Below are 27,096 nucleotides of genomic sequence, written 5' to 3'. Positions count from 1 at the left end.
TAGGGGCTGGGGGGCAGGGGGGGCCAGCGGGGGGTCTCAACAGAGGTGCGGCAAGGGGACGTCTCCTTACCTTGGGCTGCCCATCTGTAAAGTGGGGACGCGGGTCATGATGTCTGGAGTCTGGCCCACCACCCCCAGCCAGGGTTTCCCAGGGTCTGTAGAGGGTCGAGAGGGAGATAGTACAGGGTCCCTACTCCCCAGCAAATGGTGTCTTTCCTGGGCAAGCTCCTCAGTGCCCGGTGTTCCTGTGAGGCTGTGGAGACCTGTTAGTGGGCATGGGCGTGGCCAGTTTGGGCCCCTCCAGGCTGAGGGGCATCTGAACCCACGCTGTAGGGTTTTCACTAGGAGCTAGGGCTGTGCTGAGAGCGTGGGGTAGCCCGGGCACATCCAGTATGGCATGGCCGTGTGATTTGATGGGGAGGTGGGTGGTTTTGCACAGATGGTGACTATGGCCCCCTTTGCCCTGAGTGGCAGCCTCTTGGGCAGTGTGACAAGCTCTCCAGCAGAGGCAGCTATGGTCAAAGAAGACAGCACTCCACCCTGTACACGAGTGTCATTGGGGTACAGAAGCCACAGAGGGAATAAAGTGTTTGTTTTTTAAGAGGGTCAAGCTTTGTGTATCAGAAGGGGCTTCGTACCACACCCCTCCCTGGAGTCGAGGGGCAGGCTTGGTGGTCTGTACCCCTGGGCCCTGATGGCAGCCCCAGCTGTGTGACCTGTGAGCTTTGGGGCACATCTTAGAGCCTCGGCTTCCTCGTCTGCAGTATGAGGACTGAGCGAGTGAAGCTCACGGGCTGGATGGGGTCTTGGCGTTCAGCAGGTGCCCTCGGGTGTCTGGTTACCCCAGAATGGGAGACCTGCCCCCTGCTCGTCCTCCTGCAGGGCAGGGCAGGGCAGGGCAGGGCAGGGCAGGCAGGTGTGTTAGGAGCTCCCCAGAGTACTCGTTGTGCTGAGGGCAGAGGAACTGCCGAGGTCAGCAGCGGCCTCCCGGAGGAAGGGGAATGGGTCTCCCACCTGAGATTAGACCTCACCCAGCCGACGGGGTCCATGAGCGCTTCCTGGAGGAAGCCTTGGTTGCCCACCCCCTTTCTCTCGGCCTCCTGCAGTCAGTCCTGGGCACGAAGCTACCAGCCTGGAGGCTCTTCCCTTCCCGACTGCTGAACCACCGCCCACAGGGTAGGCAGGAGCCGGCAGTGCCTTCACGCCCCATTTAGTCCCAGCACCAGCCTGTGATGTTGGGCTTGCCTGCGGTTTCCAGGGCCAGGAGGCCAGGAAGGGGCTGGCGGTGGCCCTGGGGTGCAGTGTGCTCAGGGGTGTCGCAGGCCCCATTAACCCAGCTGTCCCCTCCCTGGGGTGCCAGGCAGCAGCTCCTTCCCCATGAGGTCCCCTGGCCTCTCTCTCTCCTCTTTCCTCCGAGAAAACCCAGGCAAATGCTAAACACCAGGGTCCCCGGCTCCCGCCCGGAGCGCTGATGGTTAAACATTACCAACAGATGGGGCGGGAGAAGTGTAGGATTTTATCAATTTATTTGACAATTTACTTTCTCCCTCACTTATATTTATTCTATTTGGAATACATAATATACTAATGTGGCAAAATACAAATAAAAATGCAGACGAAACGCAGGCTGTGCAGTGAAAGCAGAAACCTGGTCCCCACCTCCTCCCGGCCAACGTGCTCTTCCTCGAGCCGAGGACTGTCCCCAGCTAGGAGACGGCCCTGGGCGTCCCCAGTCCCAGCGCCTGGAAACACTCCCACTCCCTGTAGTGTGGCCTCGGTACTGAACGTTCTTTTACCTTGACAGTCGTCTTGGAGGTGTGTGGCTCAAACAATAGGCGTTTATCTACTATGCTACTCCAATACGACCTCTGCAAGGACCTGTTCCAACGAAGGTCCCTGGGGGATGTTGGCAGATCCTCCTAGGTGCCTACCTAATAGTCTTGCCTTTCCTAATAGAACCCAAATTTGCTCTGAGCTTCAGAACGTCCAGTTAAAAACTTTTCCTGATTCCCTTGCAGCTAGAGGTGGCCATGGGTCCCATGTCTGGTCAATGAGATGAAAGCAGAGATCAGTGGCTGGGGCTTCCGAAAAAGCTTTGTAAAGGGACAAGTGCAGAGAGGAGAGCCCGCCGGCCCTGCGGCCTCGGAAGAGCCCCTGCACCAGCCTGTTCTGCAGAAGGCCAGTCACTTCCCCCTTGTTTCAGTCACTGTCCTTGGGCTTCTGTCACTTGCAGCCAATGGCATCATGGCCAAGGTGAGGCACTGGAAGGTTTCACCGGACTCCACAGGAGGCTACGAGGTGGGTGGGCTACACGGAACAAGAGGCAGGCCGCGGAGGGGTGGGGGTGCTTCTGAGCCAAAGCGCTTGAGGTGGGAAGGGACAGCAGCAGGGGCAGGTGGGAGGGACCCCTCTGGGGAATGATGACAGATGAAGCCCCCATGGCAGTCGGAGGGACACTTTGCGCCGGCGTTTCCCAGTTTCTCGGCACAGGATGCCAGCCGTGCAGAGGAAGCGCCTGTGGCCCTGCCCAGCTCCTCTGCGCTGGACCACACACCGCAACCGCGCCTGTTGACCCCGTGGGCCTCGGCAGGCGGCCTCCGTGCTGGCCCGGGCCTGCCTTCCACTAGTTCTTCAGTCGTTTCTCACAGCCCAGAGCCCCTGTTCCCAGAGGCAGGCCGCCACAGCCCCCGTGGAGGGCAGGGTCTTGTAATGGGGCAGTGACTGCCCTGTGCACACACCCTCTCCAGTCCTCTCAGCCTCCGTTTTGCAGCAGGGGACCCCAGTGGGGAGGCCCTGTCCAAGGTCACATGGCCAGCTGGTACTGGGGCAGGAGCCCGAAGGCCTTCCTGGCCACGCAGCAGAGGGCCGCCCTCTACCCTGCAGCAGGAGCTCCCTGCCGGCCCAGGACACCCAGCGGCAGACACCCTGGAGTGGCAGTCCCAGCAGCAGAGGGAGGGGCAGGAGCCTGGGACAGGTCAGGGCCCACCTTGGTCCCGCTTCCTTGCTGCTGTGCCCGCCCTTACATGGCACCCACAGGCTGCCCAGGGGAGCGTGGATGCTGGGAGCTGGGCCTATGCAGCCCCTGCTCACCCCTCACTGGGAAGCCCTTCCCAGCGGCCCCGACCTGGCCGGCCATGCTGTCCCAGGCCGGCTGATGGGTACCACGGGCCGTGAGGAGCAGTCTGTGTGCCCCCAGGGGGCGCACGGGTGGTGCTCCGTGCGGTTTGACGTGGGAAGCGTGCCCTGGAAGGCTGGCATGGGGCTGAGGGTGCTGGGGTGCAGCCCCAGAGAAGCAGGGGTGGCAGTGAGCGGAGGACCCCAGGACAGAGACTGGGGGCTGCAGGTGTCGGAAACACAGGGTTTGGGGGCGGCCATGGTAGTGGTAGGCTCGAGCGGGTCAGGAGGAAGGGCACCAGGGAAGATGGGCGGGGAGGAGTGACCCAGCCTCAGAATGAACCGGTGACTGCGGCAGAGTCGGAGTGGACGGGGGTGGACAGATTTGGGAGTGGAAGCGGCTGCCGCCTGTGGTGTGAGGGTGAGAGAAAGCAGCTGGGCTTGGAGGGCTCCTGCCCCTCTTCCAACACACACCAGGTCCTGACTTCGCCCAGGGCAGGAGATGGTCAGGCCACCCCTCCCCTTGTCTAGGGGGCACCCCCAGCCCCAGGCCTAGCTCAGGTGGCCCCTCCTGGGACGTCTTCCCTCCAGTCCTACCAGAGCACCAGGAGAACCCCCCTCTCCTGGGGCCCAGCCCGCCCCTCCCTGTCCCTCCTTTTGGGCTCTCCCAGGCTGGCCCCGTGACCCTTTCCCCCTTTGCCCAGCTTCTGCTGAGGAAAAGGAACCTCCGACTGGCCCAAGGTCATCAGCCCTAAAGTTCGGGCGAATCCTGAGGCCTTTCCGACCTGGCTGGCCTCCCCACGTGTCCCCTCCCAGCACACAGGTCCGGGTCCCCTCAGAACACCCGGGGCTCAGCAGCAGGTAGTCCCACGGTGCTGGAGGACAAATGAACGACCACTCCGCCCATGAATGGGTCCCCACGTTGGGTCTAGGGGCGCACGCAGATGGCACGAATGGCTGCGGGTGCCAAGGTGCAGGTCTCAGGGCGGCTCCTACCCGACCCGAGCTCAGGCCGCACCCAGGCGTCCCCAGATGGGTCCTGGCCTCCCCTAGCCCCGCACATGCGCAGAACCCCCCCTCCCCAGTACAGCACAGCGCCCTCCAGTGGGAAGGAAAAGGCTATAATCTGCTGGTACCGGCCCAGTTGGGGGTCAAAGGCTGAAAAACTGAATAACCTCAGGCCGGGAGGCCAGGGCAGAGGCAGCTCAGACGGGAGGGGGAGAGGAGGATGCACAGGCTGTCCCCCTGCCAGAGGGTGGGCACAGGGCTAGAGGGGGCTTGGGCCAGGCCCCTCCCTCGCTGGCACAGCACTTGGCCCGTTTGCCTTCTATCCTCTCCCCTCTCCCGTCTCCCCCACTAGATGCAAGTTCCATGAGCCCCGGGACGTCCGACACAAGTGGTGGTCCGTAGCTGAGTGAATGAACGAACACGGGGGTCCGAGGGAAGGGGCAGCTTTGGACACGAAAGGCCTCGAGGGGAGGCGAGAGGTTGGGAAAGTAGGGTCAGGGCTCGGCTTGGCTTTGGGTTTTATCCGGTAGGAAGTGGGGAGCCCCTGGAGGTTCAGGTGGGCCGGTGCGACCGGAACCGAGGGGGCCGTGGTGCCGCTCCGAGCACGGGCTAGGCTTCTTCCAAGGGGTTGGAGATGGATCAGGCTGGGCAGCCAGGGGCAGCAGTGCGCAGCGGGAGCCAGGTAGGCCCGGCGTTTCATTGCAGCGGCCCGGACCTTCTCTGGTGACCCCCATTCACGACACGGGGCAGTGCTACAGAACTCCTCCGAGGGAGGAGAAATTGATACAATACTCACAGCGCCAGGCATAGTCCTGGGCAGTTGGACCCCAACGAATGTTATTACAGCTAGGCAGAGATGCTGGCAAGGGCAAATTAGGCACAGTGGGTTCAGCTACTGGGGGTGGGGGCGCCCTCGACCTTTTTTGATCCAAAATCTGAACATCACCCAGTTCCCACCATGGCTCCGCCCTTCACTCAGCAGGTTTGGGGGGGAGGGCAGGACTCGCCACCTCAGCAACATCCTGCCAGCAGCCCATTCCACCACTAGCAAGAAGGGAAAGGCACGGGAATGGAGAGAATACGCCCGCTCTGCAGCACACCAGCCGCCAGGCGAGGAAGCCGCTTCTCTCTGCGTTTCGCTTTCGGCCAAATCCTAACTAGCTCTCGGTATCTTTCATCAAGTGTTAAGTCTGTTAAGATTTCTTAACTGGAGCTCCCGAAAGGAACACACGGGGATGAGACTCTGCTTTCTGAAAAGTGGGCGAGTTTCTCGTGAAAACTCCTCTGGCCCATCAGTCCATCTAGGAGCCGCGGGGTTCGTTAAGGAAGCATTTCTTGCTAGTGAGACAGAATGCCGGAGTTTCCATCCCTGGGCCACAGGGAACCTCTGAAGACCTGCCCCGGGGGCTTCAGACCAGGCAGGAGCCTGCCGCCAGGTTCACAACGACATTCAGGACAACAGGCGGCGTAGAGGCTTGAGAACAAACAAGAACCACAGGCATTAAAAAGCTTAACATTATGCATTTATTATATTTTATAGAGCCGTGTTACACATGCTTGGTGCTTCAAACTGAGTTACGTTTAATGTTTTTCTGGATGCAAAGCCATCTTGCTTGACGTGGATGCCTTAAATGCGATAATATTTCTGCATCTATGACCTATGAGCTAAGGGAAAACCAAGGACAATTCCAGAAATGGCCAAGAACATTGAAGAAGAAGAAGTACATGAGACACAATGCTAAGACCTTGAGCCAGGGCCGACAGAAGTTACCAGAAAGTGACTAAAAACAATTGTTCTATGAAAATGATTCTACCAATCACCATCTGTAGATAATAGAGCCTCATAACAGTTACGAATGTTGTAGAAAACGGTTTGGTATTGATGCCCTTTTCCCCTCCACAGTACATGCAGACATCATGCGGCCCCCCGATAGAGCAGCCAACAGAGTACAGCACACAACTGGCCCAGCTCCGTGACACCCCAACACTGTTTCTTATGGAGTCTTTAATGAAAGCAGTCCATCTGACCAAACCCACTGTGCTCCGGGATGACCGGGACACCACGCACTCTGCAGACCCCCACATGCTGGCCGGGAATGTGGGGGCAGGGTGACCAGCTCGGGAGAATCTGATTGGCCCGCTGTAGACGGTCCCCGTGTTTCCATGAGGGGAGAGGCCTCCTCGTGTCCACAGCATACCACCCGCCCTCCCAGCTCCAGCCTCCGCTCTGCCACTCTGTTCAGCGCGCAGGCCTGGCAGGGAGGCGGGAAGCCTTTGGCCCATGTGGAGGGGCCTGACCTCTCCTGTTGGATGCTGCTGCTCTAAAAGGCCTGAGCAGTAACCACCAAAGTCAACCGAGGTCAGTATGTTAGGGTGCAGGAGACCCAGCCAGCCACCAGGCAAAGCTTCCGCAGGCGACAAGGGCCTTCTGCAATGCTGAAGAGCAGGCTGTGGGGCGCATGGCCGGGCTGCAAGGGGGCAGTGCTTGGGTTCAAAGTTCGGGTGGAATGAACACACCTGCCAGGACCCGCTGGGCCTGCCGTCTGACAAGGCGCTGCGCCCTGCTCTCCGGCCCGTGGGCCCGAGGCTGTCCAGCGACAGGCAAGGAGCTGGCTTCGGCAGCCAGAGGAGCAGCTGGGAAGCCTCGTAGCATGGTCATGGCATTAAGTGGATGCCGTTGGCAGCTTCCGCTCTCACCACCGTTCTGACCTCTGGGACCCTTGCTCTTGCTGGTGGTCAGATGTCATATCAGTAGAAGGAACTTAGAGAACTCAAGATTAATAGCATGGTCTCCTAAGCCATGTGGATCCCAAATCAGAGCCGGACACAAGAAGTGATCAATTCTCTCTGCCTGAAATGGGGGTAGAATGGCCAGCTTCCCAACTGAAGAGCTTTCAGAGAGCCAGGTTTTCCTGGGCCACAAAGTCTCGGAAAAGTGACAACAGGTCCGCTTTGCTAAGCAGACAAAGCCCGCAGCTGACCACCCAGGCCGATCTGCGTCCCTCGGGCTGCTGGCTGGATGGAAGTGACATCTGCTTGTGAAGAAACAAACTACAACTCTGCCTGGGAACGGTGGCAGGCACTGGGCTTACTGTTCTGCCAAAGGGTCTTACTCAAATTTAGCAAAGTACGTGACATTTAAAGAACTGTACGTGAGAACCAGCCAGGAAAGGTCTTGCTTTTCCTCAAACCCTCAGGCCTTAATCTCGGCAAAGCACACAAACACCACCAGGAACCATCAGCCTGAGTTCAATGTCACCTTGGAAAATAAATGTCACTCTGCGATGACAGCTTTTAATACAAATATTATGCTTCCCCCAACCCCACTGCTAAAAAGAGGGGAAATAATAAGAAATCCAAAAATAGAAAACAACGTCTTATTAAATGTAAACGCATCCTCTGGGCTTTTATAGTACAGACAGGAACATGCACGTATTTCAGCTCAGATGTAAGAAAATATGTCTATCAGTATTCCTTATAAATCAGACGAACCCCAGGACCACGGGCACAGTTAGAACACCACTTCACAGTCTGTCATTTACATGTTTAGCAAAGTTATGACTTAGCCACAGCAAACCGGGTTTCAGATGCCCCGTGAGGACGACCGCTGCTCTGTCTGTCTACTCGCTCGCCTATCATCCTCTCCGCTACTGCAATTGAGTGCTTCGGCAACAAGGGACTCGGACATTAAATTTCTTCAAACCCCCAATGAAATTCCTTTCAGAAATTAACTCTGCAGATTGAGAGAAGACACATGAACAGAGAAAGAATCAAGGGGAGTGGTGGCTATCTCACTCAGAGACAGAGGGACAGAAGAGATGACCGGAGGCATCCCCCTAGGGGTCAAGGCACGGGAAGAGGACCTCCCTCCACTCGGGGACCTGGCTTCTGTAGGTCAGAGATGGCGTGGCTCTCCGGACCGCCAGTGGGCCCCCACAGCACAAGGCTGCCCTGCCACAGGCCCTTGGGCAGGAATCTCAAGGGCAGTGCCAGGACCAGGTTCCAGGGTGGCGCCGATGCTGGGCAAGGTCAACACAGCCCCCAACCTACTACAGGCACCCCGGGACTGCTCACCTGACGGCAAGGAGGGAAGGTGCGGGCACCCCCACCACGGGCACCCGTGGAGGCCTTGCCCCAGGTCTAGCCGGAGCAGCACACGCTCACACGGCGCTCGGCTGCGGAAGGGAGCTCCACCATGGCTTACCTCACTGCCGACTGCCAGACACGGCAAAGCCTGGCTTATCCAGGGGACAGCTGGGCTCTTCGGATTAACTCAGTTCCATCAAACTACTCAATGGAAAACAGATTCTGAACAAATAAAAAGTGTCTCAAGTTAAGTTTTTCACGTATGATTCAGAAGGCACTTCAAAATTCTGGAGAGCCACAGGGTCACTCCTACGGGCCACCCCTCCTGCGCAGGACCGGTGGGGAAGCGGAAAGGACAGGGCTACATTTCCGACCCGCCGGTGTCCTGGACATCTGGTAAAGAAATCCATTATTGTTTGTCAGTGACCTGACACAGTCAAGCAGACAGCCAAGACACATGGCATGTCTGCACTCTGAATAAATGGGACTTTGCTGTATCATGGCAGTTTATAAAATGTTCTCATGGGCCTGACGTTTGACTCGAAGTAAAATTCAAATAGCATAATCGTACAGTCACAATGTGAGAGGTCAAGTACTCATTGAGTACAATTCTCTTAATCGAATCACCTTGCCAACCAGCACTGTGTCCGTCTAGAAGCATGAAGTGAAGCTGCTGGCGCTCAACTGGCACATGTACTCGCGCTCAAGGCCCCACTGCCACAGGGACCACGCTCTCCACCAACGGCCAGGAACCTCGAACCTGCTTCCTGCCAGACAAGGGGGGCTGCTGGAGGCGCCTAGAGGCGGCCTGAGCGATGGACACCTGCTCGTCCTGCCAGGTAACACCTTACCTTGAGAACACAGGCCAGGGCACAACTCTGTCATACCTTTGCTGGGGGAGCGAAAATCAAAACCCAGTGGCCAAGGGGCCTGGCTGGGGGTCCTCCGAGGTAGTTCCTTAACTCACGATGCCTGTTACCTACTCTTTCAGAACTCAGTCCACGCAGGAAAGTATTAAAATACCCATGCATCACTTTGATCACAAGTCAGTGGAATTGAGTGCAAAATAAAGGAAACTTGAGTTGCTTTATTTAGCTTCCAATTTCTGGGAGGCTCAAGAATTATAATCATTCTGGACAACAAAAGGAAATGAGACTGTGCTTACAGATCTTGCTCTGCCACCTTCTTTCTGTAGGATTGCTATTTTATTGTTGCCCTTTGTGTTACACGGATGTACACAGCAGGTGTTAAAGGTACAATACACTCTACAGCTGAGCACCACTTTCTGTGACCGAACAGGCAGAGAAGTCACACTGAACACCAGCATCTGGCAGCGTTTTTCGGAGAAAAAAAAAAAAAAAAAGTGACTAAAATGGGTTTAAATTGATTAACACTATTAAATCACATCTAATATTTGATACTACATGATTCAATACAGCTATACGGTACAATTATACAAAATGTGTTAACATCAAAGAATACAACCAAAATTAAGATAGCAAACAAAACCTATATAACTTTTTTTTACAGGAAAATACTTTTGAAGTATGCATGTAACTGCCCATTCTTTTAAAGAAAATCTACTGCAAGCAAAGTTACCACCCTCCAGAAAAATCACACATAGCATTACTAAGCACATCCCCAAAAAGTGTACAATATGCACACTTGGAAAATACAAAATTAAAAAAATTGTAAGCAACAGGTGAGCTTCATATTTATAAGAATGTGAAAAGAAGTCCCATTTCTAGCACTGTTGTATAAAGAATTGTCTTTTGATGCGAAGTTCATGAATTGTCCTCCTGTTGGGACCACACTTTACAAAAACACCGTGTTTTTGAAACGAGATTACAGAGCAAGATAGAGCATCTTAGCAATGTCATCTTATTAAAGTTTTTAATTTTTACTACTTTATCAAAACATGTCCCTTAGGTGTGTAGGTTTCATTTTTAAAATTCTTTCCTAGAAACAATATACAAAGGAGAGGCTTATTTATTCCCAAACACACTCCTGGAAGATGCTTCCCGAGGTCAAGAAGGCTCTTCTGTCATCTTCTCACTGGTTGTTTTTGGCCTTTGCATGTGTTAAGATGTGAGATTTCAGGTTAGTCGACTGAGCAAACTTCTTATTACAGCCATCAAAGGGGCACACATAGGGCCTGTCTCCGGTATGGATGCGCACGTGTGTGCGCAAATTGAAGTCCAGTGAAAAGCGTTTCCCGCAGCCTTCGAACGTGCACTGTCGGGGAAAGACCAGAAAGAACCCGCTCAGCGACTTGGACTCGAGGACAGCCTACTTCTTTGACCTCATGCTTTCCTCCCTGCCCCGGGGACATTTTCCAGCTGTGTTCTCCAATGAGTGGGCATGGAACTCTACCTCTGCCGGGCCCACTGCTAAACCCATGGCCAGCCTCCTGATCTGCTTAAATACAACATAAGAGAAACACTTGGGAAGCAGCGAGGACCTCCCTAATCACTATGCTGAGGTCCCCAGTACTTGTGCACAAGTGACAGGAAGGCTTCTGGTGAACCAGATCAGATGCACTGTCTGCACTGTGACTCGTTCCCTTGCTCACAGGCTTCTAAAACCAGACGAAATGTTAACTGTACTCACTTTCACACAGTACAATTTTAGCGGTTCCCTGCCAATTCGTGATTCAATATACTAGCTACCCAAACTAAACTGCTTCGATCCCACAGTGAACACATTGGAAATTCAGTTTTAGGCTTGCTCTCGAGCAATCCCACTTCTCCCGATGTGATGGATACTACATCCGGTCTCCAGCATGTCAGAGCACACAGGGCAGGACAAGGCGGGGGCAGCCCCTCCCACAACTGTCTGGACACCAAGCCATCTCTCCCTGAGCGAGGGCTGCCTGCCGACACTCACTGAGCCCGGTGTCTATGCTCCGTCACAGCTGCCTACACTCCTGGGGTGGGGGTGGGGGTGGGGGACTGGCTCTACCTGAAAGGGCTTCTCTCCAGTATGAACCAGTTGGTGTCGTTTTAGTTTTGAGCTCTCAACAAAAGCTTTGCCACACTCTGCACAGACGTGGACTCGGGGGCCGTGGGTGTGGAGATGCTTTCTCATGGCAGAGTTATCCCTGAACATCTTTGTGCAGCCCTTCGAACAGAGAGAGAAGCTTAGTGGTTCACACTGCCAAGTGCGACAGAGAAGTCAACCACTGAACAGCCTTCACTGACACGTTACAACAAAACAACCCCCAGCCCCCCATTTAAAATTCACTTAGTATTACAGCAGAAATATTAAATTATTTAAGACAAAAAAACAGACAGCTGAAAAAGGCCTTATCATTTAATGTAAACCCTTGTTTTACAGATGAGGAAACTGAGGCTTAGAGATGGTCTTTAAGTAGACTTGCCCAAGGTCACACTACTAACAGTAGCTGAGCTGGGAGTAGAACCCAACCCCCTGGCTTCCAGCTACACCACCGCTGCCTCACCCAACTCCGTCCCCACATGAAGTAACAGAAGCCCTGAGAAATAATGGAGTTAAAATGACGGCAGTCCACCACTACCTTTGGTGGGCCCCGTATTCTGTGCTGCAAGAATGGGCTGTCATTCTCCATCGCCTACTGTTCCCTCTTCTCTCTCTGCCTCTTTCCCCTTCTTGACAGAGAAAGAAGCAAGAGGGTCTCCAAGGAATGGCAACTACAGAAGAAATTTATTTTGTGAGACACTAGGAAAAGAAGCAGGCAAACTGATACGAGAGCGGGGGTGGGGGGCAGATGGGAGTGTGGCGCTCAGAGAAGCATGTCCTGCCCAATTTCTTCTGCAGTTGTTGCCCAGTGATGGAGTGGGTGGGGGAAATGACAGACAGCACGACAGAGGACAGCACAAGCCAACCAGTGGACAGCTTCACAGGCAGAAGGGCGGGCAGGAAAAGCCACAGTTTTTTCACCTTGACCCCTACGCTGTTTCCATTCAGAAAACGGGATTTAAAGAAGTAGACAGAGAAGCTAGAGAGATGGCAGGCACTCGAAGGCAGAACTGTTTTCAAATGTTTATCTATTTTTTGGCCCCAATATCACATTGCAAACTCTCCACATGAAAAGCATTAATAACTTGTGAGTGCACAGTCATTAGAGGTGACACCACAAAGCTAAATTTGTCCTTCTCCAATCCTTCATTTAAAAATTTCCTTATTCCATTAAAGAATTCTCCCCTTTGTTTTTCTGCACCTGTGTGACAGTTCTACATCCAACTAAGTTTGAAACCGACCTAACCCAATACCTCAAAGTACCTTTTAAGCTATCATTTTATTTTAAAGACTAAATCACATTTGAAAACAATTAAGTACCCCTCTAGTAACACACAATTAACAAATTAAGAAAAATTTTGGGAAAACATGATGAAGTCTCATTAGGCTACTTTGGCACCATCCAAAATAATCTCCAAATTCCTATGACGAGCCTACGGTTCCATAAAGGTCCATGGGTGAGACACAACCCAATGTCTTAAGATTGACTTGTTAATGATTCAAAAAGAAGAAATAAAATCCTAACATAGTATATTCAGTATATAGTAATAATAAAAACAATGGTGCCCTACAGTAACCCCATTTAATATTTCAATTTAAGTGGCCTTTACTGAACAAAACTTACATCACAAAATATAATCTCTTGAATTTAGACACCAAGGATTATAGTTCCTCACTTAATCTCAAATATAAAAACAAATAAAAAAGTGCAAATTTCTTAATAATCTCTCTAGAACTTCATTAACAGTCTAATGAACACTTTCCCCTAGCATTACTTACTTTATGAGGGCAAGCTATTGTTCTTGGAGCATCATCTTCTTTAATTTTTCTTGGCTTCATTCTTACCAAAAGAAAAAAAGAGAGAGAGAGAAAGAGATTTGTAGGAGTGGGTAGACTCAACTGGCATAAATCATATAGTCCCTAAAATGTCTTCCTTGTAGGTACAAAAGCTAAGATCAATATGCTTCCACGAAGGGGAAGGGATGAGACAACTCACATTCTCTGGGTACCTATGCCTGTGAAGCTCTCTTCCCACTTGCCAGGTAAGAATGCTCACGCTCAGAAAGAGTGAGTTGCTGCCTAGGGTCGCAATGCCAATGAGCTGGTGGGGCAGCTGAGGATGGCGCTGTGATCTGTGTGATTCAAATATGTGCTCCTTCCACCCAACTCTTTGAACTTTCAGGTTTTTTTAAAAGGGCACAGAACAGTCCTTTGAAACAGAATTACTTACACACATGGGTATAATAGCTCTGAAGGGAGCCTCACTGCGGCAAGTTACTACTGGTTGGCTACTTTAGAAGTCCCTAGGGACTGGTGGGCAGGCGGGAACATACTATACTCTTCATCCTGTTTAATTTTCAGCATACTCTTTTTGTTTTTAAATAAGAGCATTTCTTTAAAAGTCAGAGATGCCTGGCCCTGCTTCAGGGGCAGTGGGTACGCGATGAGAGTCCCGCTCCTGTGGGCAGCCAGAGCGAGCCCTGTGTGGAATGACTATCTTGAAAGCTTGCTGAGAGAGTGGGTAACTTACCTACCTGCTATTTCCACTGAACCAACATTTAGACTTTTGTCAAAACTCTCTCTCCAAATACTCCCTACAGATATGTGTGGTAGAGGGGTGAGAAATTAAAGGGTTCCTAGAAAAAGGTATGAATTTCTGGAGATGTTCTTTCTGTCCCCGGTTGCCACCTCAGGCTCCTACAGGAGGGTGCATATTTAATAAACAACTAAGTCAGTGACTCCTCACCACAAGCTAATTGACCACCACTCTTTTACTAGAGTTCTGCTGTCCCCTTTGTTACTACAAAGGCCCAAACGAGATCCTTCTTCACCCTTGATCTAGGACAAGGACTAGCTGGTGCTTAATTTATACAACCTAACTCATGAATCACCTAAACTTTCTATGCCCTGGAAGAGCAGAGGTGTAACAATTTATCTGGCAGCTATAACTCATCTCTAAGGGATCTATTCAAGACTGTACAAATTTTACATGATAACATTTTCAGTCTAGAATCCTCACCCCACCCCAACCCTATAGGTACTGGGTCTTTCTTATACTTAAGAGGATTCCCACATCAGCTAACAGCTAGCAAATATTTTCTAAGTGCCTCTTGTGCACAGGGCTCTGAAGTAGCCTGTGTTATTTTAAATACCACTCAATCCTCAAGTTCAGGTCTGAGTTCACGGAACTAGGCAGGATAAAAGGCTGGTGCCACTGTGCCACCTGGAGGTTACATCAAAGTTTGAAAAACTATTCATGATTCATACAAAAGGTTCTACTCCAAATATTAATTTAAAAGAGTATTATTAAGAACCAAGTTTCAGCCTTCCCAATTAAGAATGTTTACCCTTTGATGACCCCACTGACATGCTCTGTCTCTCTCAACTGTGGAGATGGCTACATGACTGTGTGTCTCAAGCCATAGAATGGTACTCACCTAAAAGAGGGTGAGTTTTACTGCATGCAAATTATCTCAATTAACTAACTTTTAAAAAATGCCCACGGGATTGACAATGAAGTCGTGCACAAAGCCTTTCCCTGACCCACCCACCTCAGGATCTGAATGTGGGGGCAGTGGCAGTGAGGCCCCTGTACCAGCAGGGCAGGTGCGGCTCAGCTCAACTGGGTTCCCACACTCCACACCTTTTCTTAGATTATTCCTAGAAACTTCATTTTTAAAAACATTTTTTTATCATGAAAAACTTCAAATATACACAAAAGAAAAAAGAATGGTGCCATGTACCATTTACCCAACTCTTAATTTAAAAACAAAAAACATTTTATTGATTTGAGAGAGAGAGAGAGAGAGAGAGAAACACTGATCGGTTGCCTGCTGTATGCACCCCAACCAGGAATCGATCAGGCAACCCTTCAGTGCATGGGTCAATCAATGCTCAACCAACTGAGCCACACCAGCAGGGCTTAATTTTTAAAAATGTTATTTTAATTTAAATGTAATGTTCAAAGTATATGTAAGTATTTAACAATATAATTAATTTTAGAATGAAGTTTAAAATGCATGTGGACAAAAAGGAAGCGGAAGGTGTCTCATTACAGCACTGTTAAGCTGCTCGGCAAACCACCCTGCTTCGCTCAGGGCAGCGAACGAGACGGTAGACGCACGCACCTTTTCCATTTGGTTCCAACGTAAACATTGGGAAAAGGTCATTTCCCAAAGAAGTATACTTAATTGAAAGTTTTATTTTGTGAATAAAGACTAAAATCTTCATGGCACCAATCTGACATATAACTTGCTAAATAATAAAATATATATGACAGGCCCAGCCAGTGTGGCTCAATGGATTAAACATGGACTGAGAGGTCCTGGTTCAATTCCTGGTCAGGTCACGTGCCTAGGTTTCAGGCTCAATCCCCAGTAGGGGGCGTGCAGGAGGCAGCTGATCAATCTCTCAAAAAAGATGTGTGTGTGTGTGTGTACATACACACATATATAAACATATTTGGGGGGTGTGTATTATATATTTGAAATCCAAAAACTGTGTGTGGGGGTAGACTTAAAATCATATACTACTATTTCGAATACCTTCTTGACCTGCCCAAACTAGTCAGAAGTAACCGAGACTGCAGTTTTCATGGACTGTGATACTTTACAAAGATCTTTTGACCCAAAGACAACAATGACAACAGCAAAGGCACTATGAATGAGACGGAATGGGATGTGTGACTTGATCCTGACTTCTCCTAGCTTCACGACCTTGAGCAAATTACTTAACTTCTCAGCCTCAGTTTCTTACTCTGTAAAAAGGTGTAACACTACCTACTTTAGAAATGTGAAGATTAAGAGGGGGTGTACATTAAACTCTTGGGAAGTGACAGCTATTACTATCACCAACTATGTGTTAAATGGGCCTAGCTAAAAATGAGTTAATTCCTTTTTTTAAAAAAATTCCAGTTATACTTAACAACCCAAAGTCTGATGCTACAAACCACCTTTTCAACTAAAGGATTGAAAGACTGTAGAGAGACAGGCAAAGGTAAAATAAAAGGCCTCCTCATGTATTAGAAATTATACAAGGAGCCAGGTACCAACAAGAGTCATTTCCCGTTTATTCAACAATGGAGAACCTACTCCCTATGACATGACTGGTTTTATACTGTCTCATTCTGCATCTGTGGAAGGAAGACATGGTAAAGATTGGACTCCAGGACCAGAAACTGCAGGAATTTCCTGGCACAATTTCCTGCAGGGCATTGTATAAACCAGAAGTTCCAGCCAAGTTAAATCTGCAGTGTCCCAGAAGCGCAGATTACATTTCTGAAGCAATGATTCTTGAATGAAAATAAACCTCTTCCCTGCAAAAGAAGCTTACTGACTTGGCACTGGACCCACCGATTGGGACCTGTGCTGACAGGACAGAGGTTCCTGTGTAACAGAGCTGGCGGTTGCAAGCATGGTAAAGAGCTATGCAAAGAATAATGCTGCCTTAGACAAATGAGACATTTGTTAAGTGAATTGTCTCCTAAATAACAGTGCATATTCATGTGAGGATACTGAAGAGATTTCAGGTACTTTCAGATCCATGATCACATTCCACCTTTACATTAATCCTGCGATTAAAGTCCCAGGGTGGGTAGTGGACAACAAAATAACCGACTTGGGACTGACCTAAGCACTCTTTATTCTGATCTTTCTAGACCAAAGGTTTCCAAAGGGCCAGCTTTAGTTAATGAAAAAGACACAAAATTTGTCCATTTAATTGGGAAATAAAATTCACCGGGTCCCACCCACTGACGCTTTTTGAAGTCTTTACTAAAAAGACATTTCAGGAAATAAGTCACCCATAGTCCCACCTCCCCAGTATCATGACTTTAAAATTTAATTCAGTATTTTTTGTACTTGCCCACAAACCAACCGATGGACTTAGCAGTCTAGGGTCAGTGTAGCAGGAGCCCAAAACATCCTGTGGTCCATTGCAAGCCCAGTGCAGAACCCCAGCAACCAGTATATGGCAGTGAGAAAAGAACAACTAACACCCCTCCCCTTAAGCCAACAGCCAAATTATGAGAGGAAGCAGATGAAGAGTGAAAGCCAGCAGATCAAGTTCTGTGGATCTTTATAAGCAAAGAAGATGGGGTCAGGCCCCTCAATAGCTTAAAACTTGGTGCCTTCAGCTTTCAGAGTCTCGGTCACCAATTCTGGGGCCTTTGGGAAATCCTATTCAGCTGTTGTTATGCACATTCTCAATGTGAAGACCTTGCAAAATAGTGCATTCCAGGCTCAAATATTTCTCACCACCACCACGGTCCAATTAGAGATCTGTTTAGTTTTACATGATCTTTTCAAGATAGGAAATGGGGGTGAGAATGAGCACAACCCTATACCTTCACTTCGCATACACTGTCAAGATGAGCAAGATCTCTTTCTATTCTGTACACAAATGAAATCTTTAACAGGTTGCAACAGAAAAAAACACACTACATTCAGATGCTCATGTAAATACTACTTACTGCAGAATTTAACCTTGTGCCAGGGATCACACTTCTTGCTCTAGAAGTCCAACAAAGTCACTTCAGTACCCAGGAGAGCCTTCTACAGTCAGTCAAACAAGTTTTCTCCTCAAATACTGTCAACTGTATGCCCCATTTTTAGGCCATTGCTTTCCTTGTTCTGTCCCCCTTTTCAGGGACTTTCTGATTCCTTTTTCATTTTTAGAAGACTCTTTCCCATACCTGCAAGATCTTCCAGCTTCTTACTCATTCTGTCCACTACTGAGTGAGATCGACTTTTCTTGTAGCAATTCTCACAACCCACAGACTTCCTGTACTAAACTGAGGGCTGCCAGCCTCTTGCACAGCTGTCTTCTTTTCACTGTATTCTGTAGGAAGCTTTCCTTTTGATGTTCACACTCATTTTACTGGAATATATCCTAAAGTAACCTTCTCAGAAAGCATGCATGCAACATAAAACAAATCTTGTATTTGAGTGATAGTTTTGCTGGATCAAGAATTCTATGTTTATAATAACTTTTCCTCTGAAACCTCAAAACACTGCTCCATTTCTACTTCTCTACTTCTGTTGAAGAAGAGTCTCTTTCAGGTCTGACAAGCACTCTTTTGTAGGTGACCTATCTTTTCTCTCTGCAAGTTTTTAGGTTCGTTATCCTTAGTGTTTTGAAATTTCACAAATGGTACCTTTGAGATATGGTACCTGAGTCCCAGTCCCTGTTGGTCCCCTTCCTCAGGAGAAAGGTCTCAGGAAGCCCTGACATGGAGGTGAGGTCACTTGGGAAACAAACAGGCAGGGGCTTCTATTACACAATAGTGCCACATGCCCCCCACCCCCGGGTTTAGGGCTTGAAGAACCAGGAGACTTTCTGTTCAGAGGACTGGGGACAAGCTCCCAGATCAGCGGCCCTGGTTCTGCAGCAGGTGACAGTGCCAGGGGTTGCCCACTGCTCACTGCCCACAGGCTCCCTCCTGCAACACCCTCTGCTCCTCTACGACGTCTCATAGCAATGCCCAGCTCGGTGCGGCACGCCTCCCTCTCTCTCGGCCTGCAGCAGACTCAGGACGCTGTGCTTGCTTCCCTGCATCTCCTCCTCCTCCTCTCCTGAATGATCTTCTGCTCCATCCCTGCTTCCTCTTACCCTCTGAATACGGCTTTCCCAGGACTTCCTTCAGGGTCTTACCCTCCAAAACCTCTCCCCAGAGAGCTGACTCACCTACACTTGCGCGTTTTCAGCCCCCTCTCATCAGATGACTCTAGCCCTAGCTTTCCAAAACAACCTCAAGTCCAGAATGGCCCTTTTATTAGCACCGGAAACCAAGTGCTATCTATCTACCCTGAACCCAAGACCAGCACCCTCTCCATCACCTGAGAAAAAAAAAAAAAAAAAAAGCTTAAAAAAAATGTTTTTATTGGTTTTATTTTATTTTTTGAGAGAAGGAAAGACAGAAACATCACCTGCCTCCTGCAGGCCTCGGTACTGGGGATCAAGCCTGGGCATATGGCCTGACTGGTTATGGAACCAGTGACCTCTAGGCGCATGGGATGACACTCAACCAACTGAGCCACATTAGCCAGAGTGAGAAACAAAGCTTTTAATCACCCTTCCCCTGTCTCCTCCATCTCTCACGTTTCCTTTCACAGAATTCTACGTTCAGGCAACCCGACCACTTGCTGTTCTGACTGCACACTGGACACGGAGTGTGTGCACGTGTGCGTGCCAGTCTAGCATACAGCCCCACCATGGACACCCCACCTAGCCAGCAGAGCCCAATGCTCTTCAAGGCCCAAATCAAATGCCACCGGCCACAAAGCTTCTCTAGACCCCTGTGTTCCATTATCTCTAACCCTGGAGCACAGCCCATATCATATCCTCACTAAATTCTAACTACAATAAGGAAAAGGTCACAAACTTTAAGAACATATGACTATTAAACAATGGCATGACAGCTGGCCTAATCTGTTCAAAATCTCTAACCTCATCGATGACCACGTATCCTACAGATTCCATCTGTATTTGGGGGGAGGGAGGGTGGCGCACGCTAATATTTGATACATAGGCCTGTATTTAAAATATGAATGGCAATTAACAGCTGGAACACAATGCCATTAATAGAAAAACTGAGCCTTAACTTTTTTGTTAAGACATAATGAATTAGAAATAAATTAATGTGTGTATTTTCTCTGTAACTGGTTTCCCTGGCAGGAGAAGAGTGTTGGAACTCCTTTATTAAAACACAATGGAACTCTTAAACCCATTTGACACGTGGGGAAACTGAGGCTCCAAATGGCAAGAGGTCACCCACCTTGTTTTTGGCAGGGCTGGAGGAGACACCAGGACACTTCAGAGTCTCCAGCTCTGTCCTACTCCGCTCTGCTCTCAAGAGAAAGAAAAAAAGGAGGCCCCACTCTGTTCTTACATGGTGTAGGATCACAGAGATTTCTTTCTTTTCTGACCTGGCCCTCACCTCAATTTCCCGAGCCGTTCCAGGCTCCATTCAACCTCAGAGAGGGAAAAAGAGAAGATCCCCTGGCTCCAGAGTTTATTAGTTAATTTTAAGTTTGCATCTCTGCCCTGGCCAGTGTGGCTCAATAGATAGAGTGTCGCCTGACACCAAAGAGTCTTGGGTTCGATTCCGGGTCATGGACACATAACTGGGTTGCAGGTTTGATCCCTAGCCCGAGTCGGGGTGCGAGCAAGAGGCAACCAATGAATATGTCTCTCTCACCTTGATGTTTCTCTCTCGCTCTCCCCTCCCTCCCTTCCACTCTCTCTAAAAACCAATGGAATAAATATCAAGCGAGAATTAACAATAAAAAGTTTGCATCTCTGTGGGTTTTCTCATGCCCTTGTAAAAACTGCCAAACAGTACTGTAAAATAAACAGTGTAAAAAGGGGCCGAGGCTTCTGTAGGAGTCCAGCCCGTTTCAGGCAAAACAAACATCCAATGGGTTCAGACCTTCCTGACTGCTCTCACCTTGGACAGTCCCAGCCATGGATACCTGATCCCTTCCCGTCACACCAGTATAAATTAACAAAACGCCAGGATCTTCCCTGGTAGCCCACTGAAACGTGAAAAGATGAAATCCTCCCAGTGGTCAGCTGTACAAATGTGGTACAGACCCTTGCAGCTTAGCCCAGGATAACAGACTCAATTTGAAACTTTTACAAGCAGGCCAGGGGATAGTATAAAGATATCCATTTCCAAACAAATTATGTGCAATTTATTCATTCATAAGCAACGTCATTTATGGAATTAAAGAGTATTTACTTCATCTTATTGTCTTCTAGGATCTACAATGCTGTCACTCACATTAACAGCATACTTATTATTAAACGAACTGCTTTTGTTTTCAAACATTTCCCTTGAACAAGAATACAAACCACCATTGTAACTTAGGCACAAAAAAACTATAGCTGGCAACACTCAAGTGTGATTAAAAGTAAGTTCTTGTCACTTACCTAGCAAATTCTGCCAGTTGTTTGGGATCTGAGAGGTCAATGCCAGGTATCCCTCCAGGAGGAAGTTTCTTTCCTGTCATATACTCTGAATAATCAGGAGGTGAGTTCTCTCCAATGATCTGTTCTTCAACCACCGTTTCATGGTCAATATCTTTTTTTTCATCTGAAACACATCAAAAGATGATCTTAGCTGAGTAAAAATGTCTATGTGGGCAAATACATTTTAAAAACTACATAAAATGTTTTCATAGCCATACCTCAATTCTTAAGCACCCAGTCTTTCTCCTCTGTACCACAGGCCGACGCTCTAACCGCTGAGCCAAACCGGCCAGGGCACCCAGTCTTTCTCCTTAATCTTGTGAAATCCTGTTTCTAGCTTGAGAGTCACCAAAATCTTCTGTGTCAAACCCAGCGGATCTTTCTGAGTGCTCCCTCCCAGGTTACAGGGCAGTTCCTTGTGACTGCCCCAGCATCCACTTCCCTACCAGATTTACCTTCAGCTCTCGCTTCTCCTCCTACCACCTCTCTGAGCTCTTCTGATCTACCACACACACTTCCGGTTAACCACCACCCCGCAACAGACTCAAGTCTCACTTTGTAGCCTTCGCCTTAGGTAAACTCCTGCCTACCTCTCCATCCTCCGTATTCTTCACTCTTTTCTCCTCACTCTGCTCCAGCTACACTGGCCTTTAGTTCCTCAAAGGCACCACGCTCATCAACCTAACCTCATGTTTTACTCACACAGCTCGAACTATGACTTGTAATTATAGCGGTGTCACACTTATCGGTCTCTTCCACCAGATGTCAGCTCCGAGGACAGGGGTGCTGGTCAGTCCTAACCCCCATGTATCCAAAGAGCCTTGTTCAAAGTCTGCGCATGGTTGGCCCTCAACAAACACGTGTTTGAAGAATGTAGGACATCTCTAACTCGTATCTCTTACCATCATCTCAAATACAAAGAGAAAAGGAATATTGATCCCCATAATTAATCTCCGGTATCACAGACAGCAAATCCTACTGATCATTTTTAAAAGGTCTTCTCTCCCTTTGTCCCACCACTATCCGCTTAGTTCTTATTATCTCGAGCCTAAAATGACTACTGTAAATTCTTAATGGAGCTTCATAATCATGTTCTGCTCTAGTAATGCTACAAAGAATAAACTGATATAGAAAATATAGCTGATACACTTTCACCTATGGGGCCTTAACAAGGTATAAACTACTCCAACCTGGCTCTCTGGGTCCTGTGCTATCTGGTTCCATTTTCTTCTTACTTTCAATTTTTATTAATTTTTTTTGTTACAAATGTTTCTCTGTCTGGTTCCATTTTAACACATCTAGTCTCACTCTCCATTTCTCCTGTACATATGCCCTCACACTCCAACAGCCATTTTCCCCACGGGTTAATTCACAAGTGCCTGGCAAGAGATACTGCATAAGCACGAGGCGAGGCACCCCTTTGGCTCTCTGTAAGCCCAGCCTACCCGCGAGCCTCGCTCCAGTTCTCTATTGGCTTGTTGATTCTATCAGTCTAGCCTCAGATTCTTACCTCTTCTTTCAACTCCTATATAATTTATTGCTAATAACACTGCCAAACTCTAAATCACGCTGTTGTCAGCCTGGCCTCTTACACTGGAGGGAAGGGTCCAGAGGTCAAAACCAGCCTTCTACAATTCTGGTGCCTCACACAGAAAACAAATGTTCCTAAAATTCAATGCTAACTAGAACGTTCTGTTTCTCCACCAAACTGTTTTACAAAGAGCAGAAACACTAGAATTTTCAGAAGTGAAAGCTGGCTTGTTCAATTCTTACCTTCATTACCTTCCACCAGTGTTCAAACACATGACCAAAACCAAACCACACCAAATCCTGCAATTAATGTCACGACCCAAAACTGCACATAGCTGATTAGCACCCTACTCTCCAACACCAGAGAATGAAGGCGAGATGCTGGCAGTGTGTAGGTTCCTTCGATTCCACTTCAGTCCCCTCAGCAATGAAAAGCACAGAACACAACAATTTAACACTTAACTGCCCCTCTTCCCCCACCATTCTCCATGCTAGGACCTCTCCTAGGTCATCATAAGGAGTTGTAGAGCAGAACAGCAGCTGGTGTTTCACTGAATGTTTGCTGTGGGCACTATGTTCACCCCATGAAGTGGAAAAACCAGCAATGTGTTCTACAGAGGAGAAAGCTGAGGCACAGTAAAGTTCAGTAGCTTGCTCAGGGTTGACCAGTCGGTGGCAAAGGTGAAGTTGTGGAATCTAACTCTGAGACCCGTGTACTTAACTGTTAAGCTCAGCGGCCTCTTGTTTGGAACGAGAAAGAACTAGATAGAATTGTGCACCTGAAGCTTGTATAATTTTGTTAACCAGTGCCACCCCAATAAATTTAATACAAAGGGGAAAAAACCCTACTTGGCACAATGTCTAGCAAAAACAAATACAAAAACATGCTAGATAGTATCTCTCAGGTTACCCATTCACGGGTGAGATCCACCAAGGATGAAGGGGCCTAAGAAGACAATGGCTAGATGTATTAATAAGAACGTTCAAGCCCTGGCCGGTTTGGCTCAGTAGTTAGAGTGTCGGCCCACAGACCAGAAAGACCCAGGTTTGGTTCCTGCTGGAGGCATGTACCTCGGTTGCAGCTTGTCCCCAGCCTGGTTGGGGTCGTGTGGGTGGCAGCCACTCAATGTGTTTCTCTCATGTCGATGATGTTTCTCGCTCTCTCTTCCTCCCTCTTTCCCTCCCGCTCTATCTGAAGACAAATGCAAAAAATGTCCTCGGGGAGGATTTAAAAAAAAAAAAAAACTTTCAGGAAACGTGGCTGTTGATCATAAGTGACACAGCTGGAGCTCCACACTGTGCCCAGAGTCTTTCATTCCCCTTCTTTTCTCAGAGCGGTGGTAATTCCTTCACCTCCAACCTCCCCAACTTAGCACAACTGCACAGAGACACCATTGGTGGGCAGGGAAACTATTTCTTCCCTGGTGTTTTATATTTCTGATACAAGAATGATACCAAATCTGAGAAACACTGATGCTCTCTGAGCAAGCTACTGATGAGAGTACATCTCAAGTATGCTGACGCAGAAAAAAGGCTGACTTCTTTCTGGCATAAAGAAACCACAGGCTAAATCAGTCACTGTATTAGTTCAACACATGACTGAGGGCCTCCTATGTGCCTGGCACTCACTGTTCGAGGTACCAGGAACAACAGCCAGAAACAAAACAAAGTCCCTGCCCTCAGTTCTCCAGACGAAGGTGCCGACTGATTCAGTTCTTGGTGAAGGTCCTCTTCCTGGTTTGTAGACCAATCCTTCTTGCTGTGTCCTCATATACACAAAATTCCTGTCTCTTAGAAGAGCACTAATCCCATTCACCAGGGCTTTATCCTCACAACTTAATTACTTCCCAAGGCCCCACACCTCCTAAGACCATCACACTGGGGATTATGGCTTCAGTATGTGACTTTTGGAGTGACAAACATGACTTTTGGAGTGACAAACAGAAGTCAAATGAGGAAATACTTAGGCTCAGTTCTTAGTTCCAATATTCAAGACAAAGCAGAGGAGTTCGGGGGTGGACACACAGTCACTAAAATGATTAAGAATTAGAATATAGCCCTGGCCTGCTGGCTCAGTTGGTTAGAGCATTGTCCTGATACGCTAAGGTTTCGGGTTCAGTCTCCAGCCAGGGCACACACAAGAATCAACCAACGACTGCATAGTGGGCGGAACATCTCTCTCTCTCTCTCTCTCTCTCTCTCTCAAATAAACCAATCAATCAAGAATGAAATATGCCTAAAGTAGAGGCTGGAAAGATTTTACACTATCTAAGTACATCTAAACTCAGCCTGACTCACACACCCCATTTTCATTGTTTGCTTTTTTTTGGTAAAAGATATTAACATATTTAACTCTCTGTAAACGTGAAATTCAGTGGCATTACATATATTTACAATGTTGTATAACTATCACCACTATCTTTATCCATAACTTTATCACCCCCAATAGAAACTTGGCACCCATTAAAAATAACCCCTTCTTCTCCAGACTCAGGTCTTACTGTTTCTATGAATTTGCCTACTCTAGGTATTTTATAAGTGGAATCACACAGTACTTATCCTTCTGTGCCTGGCTTATTTCACCAAGCATGTTTTCAAGATCTATCCATGTTGTAGCACATATCAAAAGTTCGTTCTTTTTCATGCCTGCATAATATACCTGTATGAGTATATACCACATTTTGTTTATTCATTCATCTATTGATGAACACTTAGGTTATTTCCATCTTTTATCTACTGTGAATAATGTTGCTATGAATGTCGGTATATAAATGCACCACCTAGTTGTTGTTTTTTTTAATCCTCACCCAAGGACATTTTTCCATTTTTTGTTCAGATAGAGTGGGAGGGAGGGAGAGAGAAACATCGACGTGAAAGGGACACATCGAGTGGCTACCACCCACACAACCCAACCAGGACCGTGGACAAACTGAAACCGAGGTACGTGCCCTTGGAGGAAACCGAACCCAGGTCTCTCTGGACCGCAGGCCGACGCTCTAACTGCTGAGCCAAACCAGCCAGGGCTCAAGTTTTATTTAGGAAGAGGAGTTAATAAATCTGAGTTTCTTTCTTTCTTTTTTTTTAAAATCCTCACCTGAGGGCATTTCTGCATTCATCTTCAGATAGAGCTGGAGGAAGAGAGGGAGAAACATCGACGTGAGAGAGACACATCGACTGATTGCCACCCACACAACCCCAACTGGGGCCGGGGACAAACTACAACCGAGTCACGTGCCCTCAGCGGGGACAGAACCCAGGTCTCTCTGGTCTGCGGACTGACACTCCAACCGCTGAGCCAAACCGGCCAGGGCAATAAGGCTGAGTTTCTTGTTTCCATTTCTTGGAGGATGGTGGTATCATTGGTTGATATGGAGGACAGTGGGGGAAGAGAGACTATGCAGGAGCAGGTCTGGAGTTCAACTAAGATATCTGTTGGATATCTAGTGGACAAACCTCAAGGAGGTACTTAGAGATGCAAGTGTGGGAGATAAAAAGAAATCTTGGTTAGAGAAACATATGAGAATCAATGGCATAAAGACTGTATTTAAAGCCACCAAAATATAGAATATTATTTACTGAAAAATATACAAAGAGAAGAGGACTCAGAACCAAAACCCAGGAAAGTCCAATGTTGAGAGAATGAAGAAGACTTTGCAAAGGAGACTGAAGAGTTATGTCCAAGTGTAGGGAAAAAACTAGCTTTGTCTACTGAGACTTTTATTCAGTGACATACCAAGTGCAAGTGGCCTGCAGTGAAGGCAGTACAGACAGACAGTAAGTGCATGGTCTATACATAACTTTACCACCATAATAAAACTAATTAGAAGTCAGCCTGCTCTTTATTATCACTATACACCTACATTTTTTTTTTTAATCCTCACCCGAGGACACTTTTGCATTTATCTTCAGGTAGAGCGTGAGGGAGAGAGGGAGGAAGAGAGAGAGAAACATCAATGTGAAAGAGACACACTGACTGGTTGCCACCCACACAACCCCAACCGGGGCCAGGGACAAACTGCAACCAAGGTACATGCCCTTAGCAGGAACCGAACCCAGGTCTTTCTGTTCCACGGGCCGACGCTCTAACTGCTGAACCAAACTGGCCAGGGCTACACCTACATTTCTAAACAATGTTTGCAATACGCTCTTCTTTCCTAAAAAACTTTTTTGTTGGTTTAAGTACTAAATAATTGCTGTGATTACTGTACACTTTCATGTTTTATACTCATTAGTTAATAAACAGTGTATTAATTACCTAGAAGTTAACTTGAAGAATTACTTGAAAATGGATGCACAGAAACTCTAAAGTGGGTCATTAAATATTCAACAACAAAATCCAAGGAAATAAAATATTTACATAGAAAAAAACAACCACAGCCCTGGCAGGTTTAG

The 27,096-nt window shown here is 48.2% G+C and overlaps 1 protein-coding gene and 1 long non-coding RNA gene across 3 annotated transcripts in view; both read right to left on the bottom strand.

The window, feature by feature from the left end:
• Nucleotides 1-9,275: 9,275 nt before the first annotated feature.
• YY1 (YY1 transcription factor) overlaps nt 9,276-27,096 on the bottom strand; it is a 30,307-nt gene continuing 12,486 nt past the window's right edge. The window contains exons 2-5 of one of the 2 annotated variants that reach the window (XM_036260368.1): nt 21,136-21,298; nt 12,985-13,045; nt 11,170-11,328; nt 9,276-10,443 (exon numbers count right to left, since the gene is read on the bottom strand). In XM_036260368.1, the coding sequence (XP_036116261.1) occupies nt 10,261-10,443; nt 11,170-11,328; nt 12,985-13,045; nt 21,136-21,298 (566 nt within the window). In that variant the 3' untranslated portion in view covers nt 9,276-10,260. The remainder of the gene's footprint in view (nt 10,444-11,169; nt 11,329-12,984; nt 13,046-21,135; nt 21,299-27,096) is intronic. The other variant, XM_036260372.1, reaches the window with a different exon arrangement.
• On the bottom strand, nt 21,873-25,834 carry LOC118629359. The gene is made up of 2 exons (XR_004959468.1): nt 25,799-25,834; nt 21,873-22,082 (listed from the first exon to the last, which is right to left on the bottom strand). It is a non-coding gene; the product is annotated as an uncharacterized LOC118629359 (long non-coding RNA).

This window comes from Molossus molossus, unplaced genomic scaffold, assembly GCF_014108415.1.
Source record: "Molossus molossus isolate mMolMol1 unplaced genomic scaffold, mMolMol1.p scaffold_m16_p_1, whole genome shotgun sequence".
In the NCBI taxonomy this organism is placed as follows: Eukaryota; Metazoa; Chordata; class Mammalia; order Chiroptera; family Molossidae; genus Molossus; species Molossus molossus.
This window is presented reverse-complemented; position numbering and strand designations above follow the sequence as displayed.